The 17,743-nt window shown below is 43.0% G+C and overlaps 1 protein-coding gene across 3 annotated transcripts in view; it reads left to right on the top strand.

Annotated features, from left to right (window-relative positions):
- The window catches only part of SMAD1 (SMAD family member 1), a 49,364-nt gene that overhangs the window by 14,593 nt on the left and 17,028 nt on the right, over nt 1–17,743 (top strand). For 2 of the 3 annotated variants that reach the window (XM_075150022.1, XM_075150021.1), the window contains exon 2: nt 7,880–8,503. In XM_075150022.1, the coding sequence (XP_075006123.1) occupies nt 8,104–8,503 (400 nt within the window). In that variant the 5' untranslated portion in view covers nt 7,880–8,103. Of the gene's footprint in view, nt 1–7,879; nt 8,504–17,743 lie in introns of those variants that run through there. The other variant, XM_075150023.1, reaches the window with a different exon arrangement.

Here is a 17,743-nt window from a genome sequence, read left to right as displayed (position 1 = left end):
TGCAGTCTGTGCTACGCTGTGCTGTTCTGTGAAGGCAAAATACATCTTGCATTTTATGAGCTTTAATCAAAAATTTTGATGCCTGAGTGGTGATGGTCATTTTTCTTTTTGTTTTTAAAGATTTTCCTTTATGCTGCAAAAGTATGTTTTAACTACTTTTTCAAAAAAAAAAAAAAAAAAATCCCTGAAAGTGACATGTCAGTAAATTTTCCCCATCTCACCTGTGAAGGAAGTTCCTCCCGCCCTGTGCTGATGAATTGGAGGGAAATGCTTTTTTCAGCTGATAAAAAGAAATAAAATTCCGTGCCCTTCCCAAAGGAGGAATTCAACAATTGGACAAGTGGCGTGGGACCATGTGTTGGTTTGTAAAAGGATATAGTTTGTAAAGATGTTTCCTTTGATGCCTGTGATGAATATGGATGTGTTTCCGTTGGAGAGGGTTTTGATTAAATTATGCAATTAGAGCTGACCAGACAGATCTAAATATAGGAAGAGGTTTCAGTTATCCTGCCTTTGTGTGTATTAACACACCCACACAGATGCATGTTTGTTATTGTTGTAAACAACACCTGTTTTCTAAAGACAGTTCAAAAAGTCAGGAAAGGGAATGGTCTTTGTGGAAAAAGGGAGTTATACAGGAGTTTTGTGATGAAAGGGAAAAAAATCCCTGTTTTCCCCAGCTTTTTGACCTTTTAGAAAAGGACTTCCAACTCACTTTAATAGCTAGACTAGTCATGGCATCTTTGTGGTTATCCCATGTTCACAAAGCCATAGCCAGTGCTCCAGACTGGTCTATAGGTTGTTCTGCATTTTTCAGGACTTGACCTGTGCCATCTAACGATGCTGACTGAGCTCCTATACTCCTGAGTGCTCCTCGTGCCTGGTGGGACAACGTGTGGAGTTTAAATACCCCACAGCACCAGTGAAGTGGATAAACCTGCCCCAAAGATGCACAATGAAATACCCACCGTGATGGCTGGTAATTCATTATGTCTCTTGACAACTGTTTGTTTGGATAGTTCTTTCTTTTGAATGTTTTGTCTTAATTTGAGGGCTTCTTTAAGAGGCCTTCAGCTTGGAGAGTGTGTGAAAAATGAAGAGTCTCCTACTTCATAGCATTTAGGGGAAAAAAAAAACCACCTCATGATCTTCTGGCAAGTTTTGTGGTTCACAGCATCTTACAGGTTATTTTAGTGAAGTTCATAGTTTTGTAATCCCATCTGGGCCAGAGTTTTGACTGAATCATCAAATTACAGTTCCTTCCTGACTTCAGTTAAAATATTAAGTTGCGGTTTTAGACATAATCTTTGATAACACATCTGATTCAGTCCAACTGCTTGCCGACACCAGAAGGGATTTGTCCACACCTGGGTGTACGTTTTGATGTGTCCTCCTTGTACTAGCCCTGGTGTGCACCAGGCTTATCCAGCTTCCTGACCGAGTAACTTGGCAAACCTGGTGTTAGTTTTTTTTTGTAGCTTGGCAAGTCAAATCATCACGGCGAGGAGGTCAGCGGGCTTTAAAGGAAGAACTGGCAGTTTGTGACTTTGTGCAGCCTCACGGGCATCTGAACGCAGGAACGAGTAAAATTCAGCAGTGCAAGCTAGAAATTTACCATTGTTTCTCAACTCTGGTGAAAACTGCACGATCTGAGGATCTGGTGATCATTTAAGAGGCTGTACGTGTTAGTGTTTCTTGTAAACGGGGGAGCTGTGCTTTGATGAAGGTGTAGATAAGACTCCGGCAAGATGTAGTGTTCAAATTTGTTTGCAGGAGTACAGTTACGTTAAAACAGTTGGAAAGGCATTGGGAAGAAGCGTTCTTAATCAGAAAAAGGGCAAATTTGACTGTTGATGCATCTCTGTTAAAACTGGGAAAGCACCTTTGCTGTGTTCTTTTCTCACAATTACGTATTTGCTTACAAAGACTTTTATGCCATTTTAGTTGGATTGTAACAGAGGATTCGGTTTCTGTGTATATGGAAACCAGGTATTTTCTCTGGAGAAGCAACAGTGAAGTTACTGTAAGTCTTTCAAATCTAGTAACTTCAATTTGAGAAAGTAAAGTACAAATCCAGGAAACCCGTAAGAATTTACTGTTGTTTTACTCTTGTAATCACGACCATTGAGACTTCAAGGGCAAGGATCAGTGCCTTGTCTGCCAGAAGCTGAGTGGGTAGGCGAGTGGAGGAAAAGCTGCGGTTCATTGTAGAAACTGGCCGGACACTGTGTACTTGGTTTGAACTGTGGTGAGCATTGGGAAGGAGCTGGCAGATATTGATAGTATGAAGTTATTTCTTCGTGCTCCGGAGTAACTGAGCAGTGGGGGTTTTGTTGTTTGGGTCACTGTTGCCCTCCTCCCCTCCGTCGGTAAAGCATACGTTGGCCCTACTGTCTCGTTTTGAGCGAGCGGTGAATCTGCTCTTTGGTGCTCAGGTCATGCTCAGAATTCATGGATTTGATTTGGCTTATCAAATAAGGTAGAAGTTGTGCAAGTCCTTCTTCTAAAGGCAGATATTACTGCCCTGTTGAGAACAGCTAGATATTTCGTAGGAGAAACTGTACGGGCTGCTATTACAGTTAGCTGGAGCGCAGTCAGCACCTGCTCTTTACGTGACACTTGCTGTCCTACCATCTGCTGAACTAAAGGGTGCACGTAGGTATTGAAAGGATTTTCTCTGTGGGCTGAACAGTGATATATGGGAGGTTTTCCTGGAAGGGCAATCCCTCAGCCAAGTAGCGTGAGCAATGGTGCTAGAGGAGGTTTCACAGAGGGGCTGTTTTGGCCTGTCTCTCAGGGTCCAAGGCAGAGGCTACTTCGCAGAAGAGGCTGGAAGTACCCTCCTTGCCCTTGCTGGGCCTAAGTAAGGGAGTCTCATGCAGTGTCAGCAAAAAAGCTACCCACTCCTGTTAAGTATGTTGAAGTATTTTCAACACCAGTGTGCTCTGCTTTCCTCAAACAATATGATAGGTATCAGAAATTAACACAGGATTGCATATTTGTTTTCTTGAATTCTTTCCACCATGCCAAGAAAACATATAAAAGAGTTAATCTTTTTTTCTTCTTTTTCCTTGTCCTTTTCAGAAATACAAGGGAAGCCAAGTCAGGTTCTGTACAAACTCTCTAATGAGTTCTACAGCACTTTGAAATGAAACTTGCTTTCTTTTTGCATGTGTATTGTAATGCCACTGAGACTTCTACCAGGTTTCTGTGCATTTTTCCAAGATGAGCAAGATCTGATCTTCTGCCATAAGAAGATGCAAAGAAAGAACTCTTTGATTAAAAACAGAGTAAGTCGACAGAAGACCCCGGACTTTTTGTTTTACAAGTCACATCGCTTGAAGAAAGAAATCGAAACTTCTTGCTGCTTGCTCCAAGAATAGGGAGCCAGAGGAAGTCAGTGCGCAATCTGTTGTAACACATTCTAGCATTACAGCTGCTTAGACTGCATGCTTTTTAGTAATACATGGAAATAGTTCTTGCAGGAGTAAAGTGACAGCTCCCTGGCTTCTATGCCAAAATCTGATCTTTTCTCTTTTTTTAAAAAAGGTCTGAATATCATACTGAGTACATGAGTTGCTGAAAAGGTATGTCTTTCAGAGAAGGTGAATTACTAAATATTTTTCAAGAAGCAAATTAAAATCTCTCTGCTTGTTATTTCTTTATATTGTCACTAAGTAATGGACGCTGGGAGGACGTACGTTGAATAAAATAAGATAAACTGAATTTTAAAAATGTAGTCAAAGACTAGACAGTTTTCTCCATTAACAATTATGTAGATTCTCTTCACTGTGGTTCCTGCCCCTTTTTATGTCTAACTGTGCTGAGCATATATTAAAAATATTTAATAGGATCCTTTTTGCCTGCATCACTGAGCCTGTAATACAAATAATGAAATTAGTAGGAGAGTTAGAGCCGCTTCTTGTTTGCCTGAAACTTGGGCTAGGAGTTGTTTCACTTCCCCCCCGGGAGAGGATCATCTAATTGTCCTAACCCTTTCTCCACCCACCAAAAACAGTAATTTATGCAAAGTGGGACAGTTTCCAATGGGATCTCCTGTGGGAATTTGAAAACAGTCTCATTGAATATTTTACTGTCTGCTTAGTGTTGCTGACAGAGTAACTATCTCTTCTTTGAGGGCTAGAAAAATAGAACTTCACTCTTAGGCATTTTGCCTAAATACGTTCGTTTAAATACAAGGCTGGTTAAACAGCTATATATGTAATGCTCACTTTTTTTTTAATAGGCTTCTCACAAGCTGCATGCAGGTTTGTACATTAGTCCAAAGATTACACAAAAGACAGCAGCAGTGAAGGAAGACAAATAAAGCAGCAGTGGGATTTAAGTTTGTTGATTCCAGCTCATCCATCAGCAGACAGAACGCATAATAAAAAGTACATGGGTTTTGATGTGTAAAGAGTGGCTGATAAGTGGGTAACAACTCAGTTTCCTTTAAACTGATTCCAGGCTGCTTTTTGGAGAGTATCCTGTTGTTTGGCCTAGGTTTCTGTTTCACCCGTACCTCGTGAATAAACATACCCTTCAAGGACTGGTGGTCACTCCGCTATTGGAAATACTCACTCCCACTTTCCCAGAAGGGCACGTGTATTTGGGGAAGAAAGACGCGGACTGTGTCATCTGCTGACTCGTGGTTTAATCTTTATTTTGCACTTCCAGCTGATAAGACCACTTTGTGCAAAAGTAATACAGGAAATGATGCACTGCAAAAACCAAGAGTGGCAGAAAGGGAAACGGAATGTACTGGCAAGGGCTCAGCACTGCGGCCGCGCTCTCTGCTTCTTGGAAACAAAAAACTCCACCTACCCTGCCGTTTTTTTATTTTTTTTTAGCTTGATACTGGTATTGGAGCTTAGTGTGAATAGTATACAGCAGCCTGTGGGTTTTCTCCCCCTTTGCTTTATCTTGTGGCTTGTTCAGGGCTTGGAGTGTGCTTAGACTTTGTTGGGGCAGGCAGGACTTCAGCAGGAGTCCCTGGGCTGTAGGCTGGTGGCCGGCTAGGTCCTGCTGAGCTGCATTACTTCCAAGCATATCTGCAAGTACTGTACCTAATGCTACTCTTCCCGCTCCCAGCGTATTTCTTGCCGCAGTTGTTGCTACAGAGGTGCCAGCTGTTAAGATAATATCTTGGATTGTGATGGTGAAATACGTTTCGGTGTGTATGATTGTGGGAGAGGGACATGCGTGTGTTGCAGGATTTGATCCAAAAACTTCGGAAAATCTGTTCCTATGGTCTGACTACTTGGGTAGCATCTGAATGTTGTCTTAGTCTTTGCAGAGCTTGTGTACTAGCTCATGTTAGGGTTGTATTTTCAGGCACTATATAAACATATAGTCTTAGTAGATAGGACTTTTTTTTTTCTTTCCCACAGCAAGTAGGTTGGCCACTTATTTTTAAAGTAGCTTGGTGGAAATGGGTCAGGTCTAGGTAGAACCATGTCTGCATTCATTATCAATGTTGAAAGAAGTTTGGATTGAGATTTAGACTTTGTACTTTCTTTTTTATTAGAACTTCAATTCAAGTCTCTTAAGTGTTTTTTTGTTTAATTCGAATGGATGTGAAGTGGACAGCTTGACTTGATTAGTTGGTGATATACCACAGGAACTTGTAACTTGTGTGTGGAACTTGCATCTTTTGTTTGAAGGGTACATAAAAAACATATTTAGAATATTGATTGAGATACAGATTATGTATGAATTGAGAATAACTCTATTACTTACAAATACATTTGAAGCACATGTTCTGGTAATACGGTTCTGGTAATATGGTTCTTAAATTAGCATAGCATTTTAAGAGAGCACTTTACAGTGCGTGTAAGGATAGAGTATACCTGGGGTACAGTCACTGACAGTAATGGAGTTTCAGTTCATTTAACAGTATAGCACATGCCCAGGTAACAAAGTAAATTCTTAAATTTGCCCCAGGCTCATGCAAATCTTCCATTGCATTGACATTATTATTTCAAATACAATTCTTAGCATAAAAGGAATGGGAAGTACCAGTACGAAGTGCAGGTAGACATGGTCTGTGTCTTAGTCTATAATCATTATTCACATAAATGTAGTTTATGCATTCAGCCTAATAAAACTGAACCTTTGCAATTAGATAATTGTTTTAGTGACAAATTAATTTGAATCAAGTGGATGGTTTTCAGCTTAAAGTACTTCAAATATAGCGGTACACTGAAACCATTACAATGCATGATACTCAAGAGGATAAGTGTGGCATAGCATTTACTATTTTAAGATCTGCAATCTTTTCTTAGTATAATTATGAAATTCTGTCTAAGGCGAGTGTGCTGACACCTTCTATTCTGTGTGTGTGTGTAGGTTGCTAGTTGGTTGGGGTTTTTTGTGTCTTTCTGATGGTAACAAAAACATTCATATCCTTTTCCCCTTCCCCCTTCCTCTGCAACCTGTTGGTATCCAGTCCAGGATACGTTTCCTGTCTTGTCTTGATGCTCTGTTTGAAAATCAGTGGTTTAGTGCGCTTTGTGTCATTTTCCTCTCCCTGCCAGTGCAGGGTCTCTCCTACTTCCCCCGGCAGAGCCTTTTCCCTGCTCCCAGCCCGGGCAAGTATGAAACTTGCTGCTCACAGCAGGGGCTTCTTCATATGTGGAGTTCTTCCCCTTCTTCATCTATCGCTTCATCCCTGTTCCATGTCTCAGCTTGAGGACCACTGTGCCATCTCAAATCTTCTTATCAAGACTTCCTTTTCCTTCCCGCTCCTTCGTGTGTCCTTGAGTACATCAGGCAGGCGTTGCAACGGGAAGGTCAGGATGTAAGCAGTGAAGTAAGTTCGTGATATCTTTCCCTCACAGTCTGCTTATGAGCTGTGAGAGCTTTTTGGTGAGGTGGGGAGGTGGAGTTTTCTTTCTCATATGAGATGAGTGAGGGCAAGGATCCTCCTAGTTTTCTTCCTTCTTTTTTGCTTTGTTCCTCAAAGAAAGTCAGAGGTGAAGCTGAACTGGTTTTCTTTCAGATCATAGTATCACAAGTCTAGTGCAGTGATTTTTGAGCTGCATCCCTGGCAGTTTGGAGAGGGCTGGGTAGGACAATGCTGTTGGGGCATATTGCTTCCAGCTGCTCTCCAAAATAAATTTAAAAAAAAAAAAAACGCTAGTGATCTTGCACTGGTTCCTTGGAACGTTTTGCTGGTTAAGGTTGCAACAGCTGATAGGCAGAGGGGAGTGCCCTTCACACTTAATGGTGAAAGATGAAATCTGAGGGACTGCTTTAGGCTAGACTTAATGTGAGCTGAATTTTTAATATAGGACCCTTGCCCTTTTGTGGAGTATGCGTGGGAATACAGCCATGTCTTCTTGTGTTTTGGCTTTTTCTATCGAGCTTCTCGCGGTACTAACTGAGGCCATGCTCGGGCACCGAGCAGAAGTATTGTTTGAAGCTGGCAAATGCAGTTGCTGTCCCCCTTGCTGCGTGGCACAAAAATCACTGAGGCCACCCAGCAAATTGGATGAGGGAACTGAGCTGATGGGGAATTGTCCCACCACCTACCTCTACCCCTTGCCCTCTCCTCCTGCTAACCCCCCTCCCCAACCTCTTTTGGTTTTGTTTATGCTGTGTCATTATTTTCCAGGGTGATCACCTCATTTATTCAGGGCTGTTTTGGGGAGAGAGGGATATACAGGGTTCAGCAGCAGGCCCTGCTGCTTAAAAGTCTTCATCAGATGTGCCTTGAGTCCAGTTCTGGAGGCTGACAACATTTTGTTGTTGGTTCTTTTGTTCTAGGTTGGTTTTTGGTCACACCACTTCTGTGGGTTGCGGGGGATGTTTTTAACTGCTGTATGTTAATTTAAAAGGTAAAATCCTTTTTTTCTCTCCCTCTGATATTCTCCTGCAGGTTCTCGGCCGGAAGGTTTTAGAATAATGAGAAGGTCACGTCTGTCAAGGGGGGATGTCAGTGCTGCCTTCCTGGGACTGGAGGACTGAGAAGGAGAAAGGACCAGAATTGTTTGATACAGGCTGCTTTTGACTACTGACGCAATCTGCTGTACCCTGGTGGTGGTGGAAGAACAGGGCAGTCTCTCCTGCTTGGTTCTGTGGTATCGCCACGGTGGGGTCACCATGAATGTGACAAGTTTATTCTCCTTCACCAGCCCAGCAGTGAAGAGGCTGTTGGGATGGAAGCAGGGGGACGAAGAAGAAAAATGGGCAGAGAAAGCTGTTGATGCATTAGTGAAAAAACTGAAGAAGAAAAAAGGTGCTATGGAGGAGCTGGAAAAAGCGTTAAGCTGTCCTGGTCAGCCCAGCAACTGTGTCACAATTCCTCGTTCCTTGGACGGCAGGCTTCAGGTTTCGCACCGGAAAGGGCTACCGCACGTAATTTACTGTAGAGTGTGGCGCTGGCCGGACCTGCAGAGCCATCACGAACTGAAACCACTGGAATGCTGCGAGTTTCCCTTTGGTTCAAAACAGAAGGAGGTTTGCATCAATCCCTACCACTACAAGCGGGTAGAGAGTCCTGGTAGGTTCTTCCTTGTTTGTACCTTTACACCTTATCTGAACAATGCAAAGTATGGCAATTAATCATGTGACTCATCAGCTTAAATAAGCCAAAGTGGCTGTTTGCACATGTCAGATTCTTCCTCTGCAATTTATCTGGATGTAAGCATTAATTAGCAGTTCTCCCTTTCACGTGGTGAATGCTTCACTTGTGTAAATGTTTTATCACTATACAGAGACGTAGTCTTAGTATATGCCTCAAGCTGTTGGGCTGGTATCACCTGGTTTTGTTGGTGACCGCTATCCCTCAATTAATTTGTTTTTTACTGAATTGTGCAGGTCAGTGAATCTGTATGAAACATTGCAAGCTAGAGTAAAGGATTACTGCAGTCTGTGCATGAAAACCATTCTGACATACTGCGGTGGTGGTATTATTATTACTTCCAAATTATTATTTCACTTCTATCACTTTTGTTTCTTCATCCCCCAGAAGATAATATTGTCTGTAGGATCTCCCACAATTTTGGCCTTTTGAAAAGACTGTGATTTTAGACAGCAGAATATAATCCCCGCAACTTAAAGCTTTGATAGCAATGTTTGGTTGTACGTGAAGTTTTACTGTCAACTGTTCTGTAAGCTCGGTTTGCTTACCTGTTACCCACTTCTTTCTTAAGGTGCAACCCATTCTCTCTGTCTCCTCTTCAAGGGCCAAACCTCTTTTTGATAAATCTGTGCTTAATTTTATGTACGCAAGTTTATTATCAGGGAATACTTCCAGGGACTAAGATGAAATGTGCTTGGATGTATCTGCGCTAGTCTCCAGCTACTTGTGAGGTTGTACAGGGACATCTGCAGAAATGCACTGCAGGCGTGGGTGGACTTCCCTGGTTTAAATTTGGGAAGTCCATCTGTGTTAGGCATTTCATAAACTGTGAAGCTGTCTCTGCGGAGTGGCATGGACACCTTAAGAACTACAGTGGAAATAAAATTGTTGCAAGATTGTTTTTCTGTGGATGGAAATTGCATTTGTCTTGGATCTGCAACACATAGTACATATCTAGATGTTAAATATTTCCCTTTGGTGTATTAGTATTAACTTGGAAATCATGTGAATGGTAGAGGTAATACCCATAATGTATGTATTTATGCAGCAGAAGCTTGAACAAAGGAACTCTGCACTGGAAAAACAGTTCTTAAAAAATCAAAAATTTAAAAACAAAAGATAAAATTCTTAACAACGCCATGTTAAGCAGAAGTGGGGTAGTAAAACAGCCGTGTCCTTGTACTGCTAGCTGTCTGCATATGTCTACACTAGTTGCTTGCATTCAGTATTCCAAAATACTGAAAATTAAGATTCCTGAAAGACATCTGTTTCCGTCAGATTGAGCAATAGTTGGGCTCTTACTGTTGCTGTAATGTCCAGTGACATATTCTAACTCATTTTGCTTTAATATTGGAAACAATTACTGAGTTTGAGAACGTTCTCATTTGGGCCATTTATACCATATTTAAAAATAGGTATTTGTAAATATCCTGTCACTTCAATGAGATATGCAAGATAAAAATAGAATAAAACTTTCAAAAGGTGTCTAACGAAAATGTACATTTTAGCTGAGTGCTGCTAAGTAGTTTAAATGGTTGGAAAGCCGGGGTTTGGGTGTTAAGTCATCTTATGAATTTTGTACTTGCAAAATGGAGCAAAAAGTTATTAATTGTAAGCCTGAATTCTGGATTGCTCTTTAACTCTTTTTGGATGAGAAAAATCTCTACTTTCATGTAGCTACAGAATTCTTGCTGGAAAAAAATCCGAAACAGTAACTTAATCAAGTCGGAGATGGTAGAAATAAAATGCTTCCCTTTTTGTCCAGAGAGTACCCTTTTTCAGGAAGAACTAGATATTCTTGGTCAATTGCCTAATAGGCAACTGGGCAGTTTTCTTGTAAGCGTTAGGGCTGTAGTCAGTTTGACAGAGCTGACAGGAGTATTCAGTCTTTCACAAGCTCAATGTGCTGCTCTAACCACTTAAAATATTCTGGAGGTAGCTGCTGACCAGGAGCTGGCGTTCACTCCTGCGGAGGTTAAATCAGGGTCTGGAGGTACAATGTTATAGGCATGCTGAGGTTACGTCTTGAACTTTTGAGAGCTTGCCAAAGTGCGAGAGTGGGGTTGAAGCCCACTGTGGTTTTACTGAGGTCTCTGGCTGGGTATGTAAAGGAGGAGGGTTTTATATTTAGTCAGCCACAGATCTGCTGTTGTTTTGAGGGATATTGCGTGGAGATGAGTGGGAAAACGCGGCTTTTGGAAACAGGTGGTAGCTGAACTCCCGTTTGGCTTGGAGAGCTGTGCTTCATAACTTATGACTTCTTTTTTCCTGTCCCTTCCTTGTTCTTGCTGTCCTCCAAGCATCGTCTTTATCTTCATTTCCTGACAGTCACTCCCAAATTCTGCTAACCTTTTTTTCCCATTTTTGCCAGGACATTAAAACACCATTATTGCTGCATAAGTGCTTACGCTTTGAGATTAATGGGTGGTGGGAATTCATGTATGAGTCACTGTTTCCAACAGTCTACGGACTTGAGCAGATATCAAGGTTTGTGTTTCCAAGGCTATCATCGCAGCCAGAAGGGTTAGAAATGTACTTGCTCTTGACAAAACGAAATTGGCAGCTCACATTGTGTATAATGCGCGTTTTGTGTGCAAGGTACATCGTGAAATTTTGGCTCTGCTTGACAGCATGGTCTGTATTTAACTGCTTTGTGCAGATCCAGTTACTGGAGAGCTGAAGCGTACAATGCGTGCATGGGATGGCATCTATATGTTCACTCTTCTGGTTGTGGTGTGATTGGTTTCAGTGATGTGTAAGTTTTGAGGAGCGGATTAGTGGTAAAGCCTCAAATACATGAAATCAGGTAATGCTCTATGTTGGGAAATTAGTGCTATGGATGCGTCTCACTTTTCACGGTGCCAGAGGGATGCATGGATTTTCTACCTTGATGCCTTATTCCATCCTTGCTGTTTAGCTTAAGAAGATAAGCTTGGAAAACATGAGAATTGGCAGGCTGTGGTGTGTCTGCCAGCTACAAAGCTACACCTGAATCCAAACAAGAGATTTTTCTGTTAGCCAGGCTAGATAGGAACCGGTTGTAAACAGTCAAGAGGAGGCCAAAGACTACCGGCAGTCTCAAATAGGGAGCCTCCCAGGTGCCCCTGAGCGCAGGCTGCGCTGCCGCTCCTGCGCAAGGAGGGGGACGTGGCGTCGGGCGGGCGCGTGGGTGTGACGTGGTGGTACCATACTCGCGCCTAACCTGACCTAGAGGCTCTGCGCAGGCACGGGTGCCTATCTGATCCTGCGGCGAGTCGATCAAGAAAACCAAACAGACAGAAAAAAACGACTTTTTGGCACGTTTAGCTTGGCAAGCTCGGTGCCCTCAGCTCGCTCGCTTGCGGAGTCAGACGGGGACAAGGCAGCGTTGGGGCACGGGGTGGAGGCGAGGAAGGGTGGCCTTCCTGTGATGGTGTGACACCCGGTCAGCCTGGTATCAGCAAGCCGCACCCCCGGGCGATGGAGACCCGATCCGGACCGTGGCGGGGTGCATAAACAGCTCCTGCTCACTGTGTTGTGCCAGCACAGCTGTTGGCCTGGCCTCGTGCTGAACCAGATCACAGTCACTTTTTGCCTCCCCTGCTGTGTTATCTTCCAGGCTGATCAGAGCAGCGCCGGGGCTCGCCGCACGGCTGCGGGAACATCTGTACCAACACAGCCCTGCGGACGACATGTGGGAAGGAGTGGAGGTGGTGGGAAGTGAGAGGAGAAAGTAGAGGCTGTTTTGTTGCTGAGGTTGGGAATACAACCTTGCACTCGACTTCCAGGAAGAAATATCTCCTCGAGATGTGTTACAGTAACTCACTGCTGCTGTTTCGTTCGTCTGTTGCCTGCAGAATTATTTCTGATGCAGGGTAGTTAATGGCTGTCAAATTTCTCCGTTGGCAAGGCAAAGCAAAGCTTTTAATTAAGGAGGGCAGGGTCTGAATTTGGTGCCTTTTAAAAACTGGCACGCTCAGCTGAACTGGTGTGCTCATCTGAATCTGCTTTTTCGCCTCAGTTTTATTTTTTGGTTTAGATATATCTGGAAATCAGGCTTATACCTGGTTTGGAACTATCCTTAAGTGTGATCAAGACTGGGGAAATAATTAGATGTAGAGCATACGTAGAGGCTGTGAGGAAAAAGTGAACATGATGCTCCTTATCTCTCTCTGAAAATGCCACAAATGACCTCTCAGGTTTTGCTGGAGATGTGAAATGACATTTGGAAGTCCCTCCTGAGAATACTTGCTTCCCTTCTTTGGTTCCTTTGGTTTCTGTGGAGATACAGCCTCTGTCGCTTGCCTCTGTCCTCAGTTATGTCAATGGGATCAGGTGAAAGATGTCATCCAGAATTTAGGATGCTTATTTCTTTAAGCCTGGATCCTGTTTGCTCTAACAGCAAAACAAAAAGAATGGGATAGGGAGTAGGGAGGATGAAGAGGTGCTTAAATTGACACTGCTATTAAAAAAATAATAATAAATGACACCTCTAATGTGGCTTTAAGGGAGGAGGTTCAGTTCTTTTGCCTTAGCTAAAGGAAAGGAAGGAAGGAAGATGAAGAAACCAAATAAAGTACTAGTGAATACTAGCTCTCGGTTCCATCTGATGCAGAATTGTGTTAGTCTGCCTCTACTAAGCGTCCTTGCTCATCAACTTGCTAGGTTAAAGAGGATTTGAGTTTATAATATGTTACAAAGGAGGCAAAAGAGGAATTAACTTCTTCTATGCTTCATGTGTGGAAGTGGTTGAAGGTGCAGAGTGTGTATGTAAATGGCTACCCCCCGCCCCACAACTGAATGCTGTCTCCTGAGGGTGTCCAGAATCTGCTGATGCCTCCTCAGGGGTCAGGCTTGGGAGAAACCTGCTCTGCATTGATCTGAGTGAGCTTAAGCCTGCCTTGGGAAATGCAGTTGTTAACTTTTCGATATTCATTTCTGGAGGTGCTTACTGATGCTCCACCATGCTTGAAGCATGCAATGCCAGGGGGTACTAAAACCAGTCAGTCCAGAAGCAGCCGATCAGTCCTCTGAAATCTTCTAGTTGCATGGATCAGCCCATTAGCACAGCCACTTGGAGGCAAAAAATAACTACACAGGTTCTGCTTTTTGCAATTACCAATAAAGCGTAGATAAAAAAGGCTGGATGATTTTGTTCTGTCAAGCTTCTCTTCTTTGGAGAGCCGGCTGCAGTCTGCTCTGCATCAAGGGGCTTTGTGAAGCTGATGGTGCCCATGTTCCACCCAAATTGGGGGATGAGCAGCGGTTGCTTTTCCGTGACATGGACAAATACACTGTCAGAATGGTTGAATTTTCAATTCTGCCTAAAGATCATGATGTTGCTTTCCATTATAACCATGAATTCAAAGTGGATGTCTCCTTCAGCAAGCTTGTTTTGGCAAGAAACATTTTACCTAAATGTACAGCTGCTTTTTGCCACAAGAACAGGCCAGGTCCCCAGGCTCTGAGGAGAGCAGTAGGTGTGTCACGCTGTTTTTGCTCCCGGCGTGGACTCCTTGCCTATGACTTTAACCTGATTGTTCTCATATTTGTCTTTGATCTCCTCTGCTGTTTGCTCTGAGTGAGTCTCCATAAGGCTGCACACGTACTGCAGGCACCAGGGGTGCAGAAAGAAACTTGAAATGGTGGAAATCCTGGATAAGGCAGGTTTAGACTCACGCGGTCCTGGAAATAAAGTGTTCCTGGAATGCTCCCCTGTACAGCGCTGCAGCTCTGGTCCTCAGTGAAAGAAAAATAAGGCATGTTTAAAAGAGCTTTTTATGCCATTTGAAATCACACAGATGTTTGGTTGTGTGTATCGGTATATGCTTGTGAGCTCCCTCTCTAGGTACTTTACAGAAAAATGAGGTGGGTTGGTTAGTCATCCCTGTCTCGTCCCCCTGTACTCAACCGGCCTAGGATTACTACATATAAAACTAATATTCTCAAACTGTTTCTATACAGGGTAAATTGAGGAGAGGATCTTTAAAAACTCGTCACGGCATCCTCCCCCTGCTCTTCAAACCTGACGCAGCCTGTTGCGGCGGGTCGCCTGTCGGATCGCTAACGCCGCTTTCGGCAAGCGGCAAGGTTCAAACGCAGCTCCTGGGACTGTCAAACTGGCAGGTGCCGCGAGTCTGCCCAGGTCAAATTCGGAGCCAGAAGAGAAAAGTTGGGAGTAAGCGGTGAGTCCCTTTGGGACCACGAGCTTGCCTGACTGAGCTTTTTGGGGTCCCGGGGCTTGCTCGGTGGCTCCCACCCCCCAGCCCCTGGGAGAACGGGGGTCGTCGGCGCGGTTTCCGGCCAGATGGAAGAGCTTTGATGGCCCTGGCCGGAGGGAGCCTGGCGGAGCAGCTGCCGGCGCGACTCCCACAGCACCAGGCCTGGCCGAGGATAACGCCGGCAGCGCCAGGCGTCGGAGGGAAGGGAAGAGGGGCCAGGGCAGCGAGGGCGAAAGGGAAGCTGCTCCAGAGGATGTAAGGGAGGGGAAAACCGATGCATCTCTTCGGAGTTAATATGTAGAACCAAGTTAGAAAAATTCTTGTTCCTGCCTGATTTCTGTAGCAGGATTTCTGCACCTCTGCAGGCTGGGGCTGAGGGAGCAGAGAGTGTCGTCGCTGAGTTGTTTTGCCGTATCGCTGTGTAATGCTGCTGTTGGGCGTAACTTTAAAAATAGCGTGCTACAACAGGTGGGCACAATTATCGGATGGTTCCCCAAAATAGCAAGCAACTGTCAGTTTGCTTGGCAAGTAGTATAAAACATTCTTCGTTTCAGTTTTGTGGAATTTGGTTCTAAAATTCCCCACCAGAACTAACCTGGGGGAGAGGAATTGAAACAGGGAGGCAGAAAGGAGGGAATGGTCTAACAGCAGGGTTTCCCTTGTCTAACCTCACCACGTGTCAGAAAAATGAGCTGCAATAAGGGATAAAAGCTGTCAAGAAGATATGTTTGTGTCCTTTTTTTTTTTTCTTTCTTTAAAATCAACCAGATTCAGACGTTTCTTCTGACTTAAAAGACCAGACTTCCAAGTTTTAACCTACTCAGTAGGATGGTGACTGTGGCTTTTGTACAGGTAATTTGAACTCTGGGCTGTGTAAATGTCTAAGTTAATATACACTATCACACTGTAACTTCCTCCTGCATCAGGACTGCTTCTCCCCCAAATCCGCTTTCAAGAACTCATTCACTAATGTGCATACAATTAGTACTAAATTCTGAAATTGGCCTTGACAAATGTCAGTTTAATCAAAATGTTAGCTTATCAGAGCATCCGCAAATAAAATCTAATGTTAGCTGAATATTGTAATGCAGGAAATGTACTAATATTACTTGCCAAATGCATTTAGACCAGATGTCTGATGTAAAAGTAAAGTAAGGAAGGCAACAACTGTTTTGCCTTTTTTTTTTTTTTTTTTTTTTTTAAATACAGACTTCAGTTGTAACTATGTAAAATGACAAATCAAGCTGTGGGGTCTACTGAAACTGGAAAATAAAATTAAGAGTTGAGAAAACAAGACAGCGCTCAGCTTTCTCCAGGGATAGAAAGTCTGGCATCTTTGTCTGTCTGTCACCCAAAACAGGCTGCTGAATAGCTATTATTGAGCCTTTTCACTTGCAATTACTAGAACATAGATTTGGAGCAAAAGTCTGAAAGGATGGCATTTCTGCTTTTGAGAGAACAGTAAAGCAAAGTTGTGCTACCACAGCCAGTAGCACAGCCTTGCTTAAGCCAGGTGGTATTGGAACAATATAAAGTAGCTAGATCCTCAGAGGTTGCTTTTGCCACAACACTATTAATTTTTTTTTTTTAACCAAGAGTAACCTCTATCCTGAGTGTAGACATCTAAGTGTCTTTGTATGTGAGAACTTGTCCTCTGGTCAAAGAATAGTCAGTTTTGCCAGGTCTTGTTTTCGGCAACACGGGAAAACCTAATGACATTAAAACTTTTCTTTCTACTTGGTGTTTTATTGTTTACAAGCAAAATCTTGGCAAGCCCTTTCAGTCAGCATGCTTCAGTGACTCTCTAACGCTACAGACAGCAAGCAAAACTAAGCACGTTCAGCTGAGCATACGTTGGTACCTGCTCTGTTCCCACCGTGGGACTGGACTGCTCACCAGGATGCCACAGCCAACTTCAGCTGCTGTGGCCTCAAAGGCAGGAAATTAAGCTAGGAGTCTTTAGGAGGATTGAAGTTTGTTAGTTTAACACTGTTGCTGTGTTTTGGTTTTTTTTTTGGTGGTGTTTTTGTTTGTTTTTTTTCTTCTCCTAACTCTTCGTTTTTCTTACAACTTCGTCTTTGCAGGATTTTCTGTCTAGAGCGTGGAGTACAAGCCGCAAGTTCCTCCCCCCGCCCCATGTTTTCATACCCATTTCCAGATAGCATGAACTGGTGTGTAAGGATTTCCCTCCTTCCCAACCCGCAGTTCTGTTTTTCTAGTAAAACATAAGTGGCTTTGCATAAATTCATATGAAAATACAGCTATATGATGCTTGGAAATTAAAGCACACTGTCTAATGATGGTGCCCTCAGGTCTTCATTATGGCTGAGGGCCCTGTTGTGGTATAAGCCTGTACAAACCCTTCTACAGAACATATGTTTACCAAGTCATCATGATTTTTAAGAGCAGAAAGTGCAGCAGCAATTCCTCATCTCTTATTTTTTTTTTTTTTTTAATTTTATAAAGCTCAGAGAAGAAGTAGAGTCTGCTTTGGCAAGGAAAGATGATCAAAGTCTGCTTTCTTATATGTGGCCCCGAAGTATTTCATTACTTCGTCTTTCAATTTCCAGACATGGAAAGAGAGATACCTGCCTAAATCTTCATGTAACATGCAAAGGGGAAAAAAAAATGAGCCCTTGCGGGAAACTAGCTGTCATCTGGGCTTGTGTGAGATAACCGAAACCCATCTGGATAGAAAATACACTATTTTGAAAGTACAGCAGGTCCTTTGGCTTGGATTAGTTTTTTTTTTTTTAATAGAGAAACTTTAAAAAAAAAGAAGTTATATTCGTAAATTGAAGACTGTCTATGTTTGCTAAAATCATTATCTCTGGAATGTGAAAATAGAACAAAAAAGAAAACCAAGAAAATCTTTATTCTAGGACAGCACACCTGTTAGTTTTCTGAAGAACCAGATGACATGCTGGAGATACAAAGAGTAGAGATCAGTAGCTTTCTT

Source organism: Calonectris borealis, chromosome 4 (genome assembly GCF_964195595.1).
Source record: "Calonectris borealis chromosome 4, bCalBor7.hap1.2, whole genome shotgun sequence".
NCBI lineage: Eukaryota > Metazoa > Chordata > Aves > Procellariiformes > Procellariidae > Calonectris > Calonectris borealis.
The sequence above is the reverse complement of the archived record's forward strand: the minus strand, read 5'-3'. Positions and strand labels throughout refer to the sequence as shown.